Below are 1,410 nucleotides of genomic sequence, written 5' to 3'. Positions count from 1 at the left end.
GCGGGGGGGACCAGGGGGCGCGGAGGGATCCAGGACTCCTGGAGGGGACCACGGTGGGGACATGGAGGGGATTGGGGCACCTGGGGGGGACCAGGGGACATGGTGGGACTGGGCGACGTGGAGGGGACCTGGGGGACAGTGGTGGGACTGGGGGACCACAGTGGCGACCCGGGGACCGTGGAGGGGACTTGAATGCTGGGGGGAGACCGGGGACCATGGTGGGACGCGGCAGGGACACGGGTGCTTGGAGAGCACCAGGGAACAGGGTGGGGACTGGGGGGGGGACCATGGACGTCTCCAAGTGACCACGGTGGGTACAAGGGGACCAGGAGACTGTTGAAATGGTGGTGGGGACCATGGTGGGCCCCGAGGGACACGGAGGGGTCCCTGGAGATCCCCTAGGCCTCTCGGGGGACCTCATGGCCACTCGACGTTCCCCCCGGCCTTCAGGACGCGGTGAAGATTATGGCGAAGGACCTGGTGCGGACGCGACGCTACGTGAAGAAGTTCATCACCATGAGGGCCAATGTCCAGGCCGTGTCCCTCAAGATCCAGACCCTCAAGTCCAACAACTCCATGGCCCAGGCCATGAAGGGCGTCACCAAGGCCATGGCCACCATGAACCGGCAGGTGGGTGCCTGTGGGGATGTTCCTGAGGCTGTGGCCACTGTGAGATGCTCTGTGGGGATTTTCCCAAGGCCGTGACCACCGTGAGCTGCCCTGGGGTGGCCGTGGGGATGTCCTGGAGAATGTGGCCACCGTGAGCTGCCCTGCAGTGGCTGTGAGGACATCCCAAAGACTCTGGCCGCCACAGGCTGCCCCCAGGGGAGAACCCCCCCAAGGGTGCGGCCGCCACATGTTGCCCTGGGCTGCCCATGAAGATGTCCCCAAGACCGTGGCTACCACCGGCTGCTTCAGGGGGACATCCCTGTGGTCATGGCCACCACAAGCTGCTTGGGGTGGCCGTGAAGATGTCCGTGAGGCTGTGGCGACCATGAGCTGCCCCAGGGGATGTGCCTAAGGCCGTGGCCACCAGAAGCCACTTGAGGTGGGCACAGGGACATCCCCAAGACCGTAGCCGCCACAAACCACCCAAGGTGGCCGTGTGGACCTACCCAAGGCTGTAGCCACCATGAAGTGCCCAACGTGGCCATGGGGCCATCCCCGTGTCCCTGTGTGCCGTGTTCCTGTGTCCCCCCAGCTGAAGCTGCCACAGATCCAGAAGATCATGATGGAGTTTGAGAAGCAGGCGGAGATTATGGACATGAAAGAGGAGCTGATGAACGATGCCATCGATGACGCCATGGGGGATGAGGACGATGAGGAGGAGAGGTGGGGGACACGGGGGGGACAGGGATGTGGTGGTGTGGGCAGAGTTGTGGTGGTGTGGGCAGAGTGGGGAGGGGGGGT

At 64.7% G+C, this 1,410-nt stretch overlaps 1 protein-coding gene across 1 annotated transcript in view; it reads left to right on the top strand.

Moving 5' to 3' along the window:
- CHMP2A (charged multivesicular body protein 2A) overlaps positions 1-1,410 on the top strand; it is a 5,195-nt gene that overhangs the window by 1,183 nt on the left and 2,602 nt on the right. Inside the window, exons 2-3 of the mRNA XM_009285465.1 lie at positions 451-630; positions 1,202-1,332. Of these exons, the coding sequence (XP_009283740.1) occupies positions 451-630; positions 1,202-1,332 (311 nt within the window). The remainder of the gene's footprint in view (positions 1-450; positions 631-1,201; positions 1,333-1,410) is intronic.

Source organism: Aptenodytes forsteri, unplaced genomic scaffold (genome assembly GCF_000699145.1).
Source record: "Aptenodytes forsteri isolate BGI_AS27 unplaced genomic scaffold, ASM69914v1 Scaffold472, whole genome shotgun sequence".
Lineage (NCBI taxonomy): Eukaryota > Metazoa > Chordata > Aves > Sphenisciformes > Spheniscidae > Aptenodytes > Aptenodytes forsteri.
This window is presented reverse-complemented; position numbering and strand designations above follow the sequence as displayed.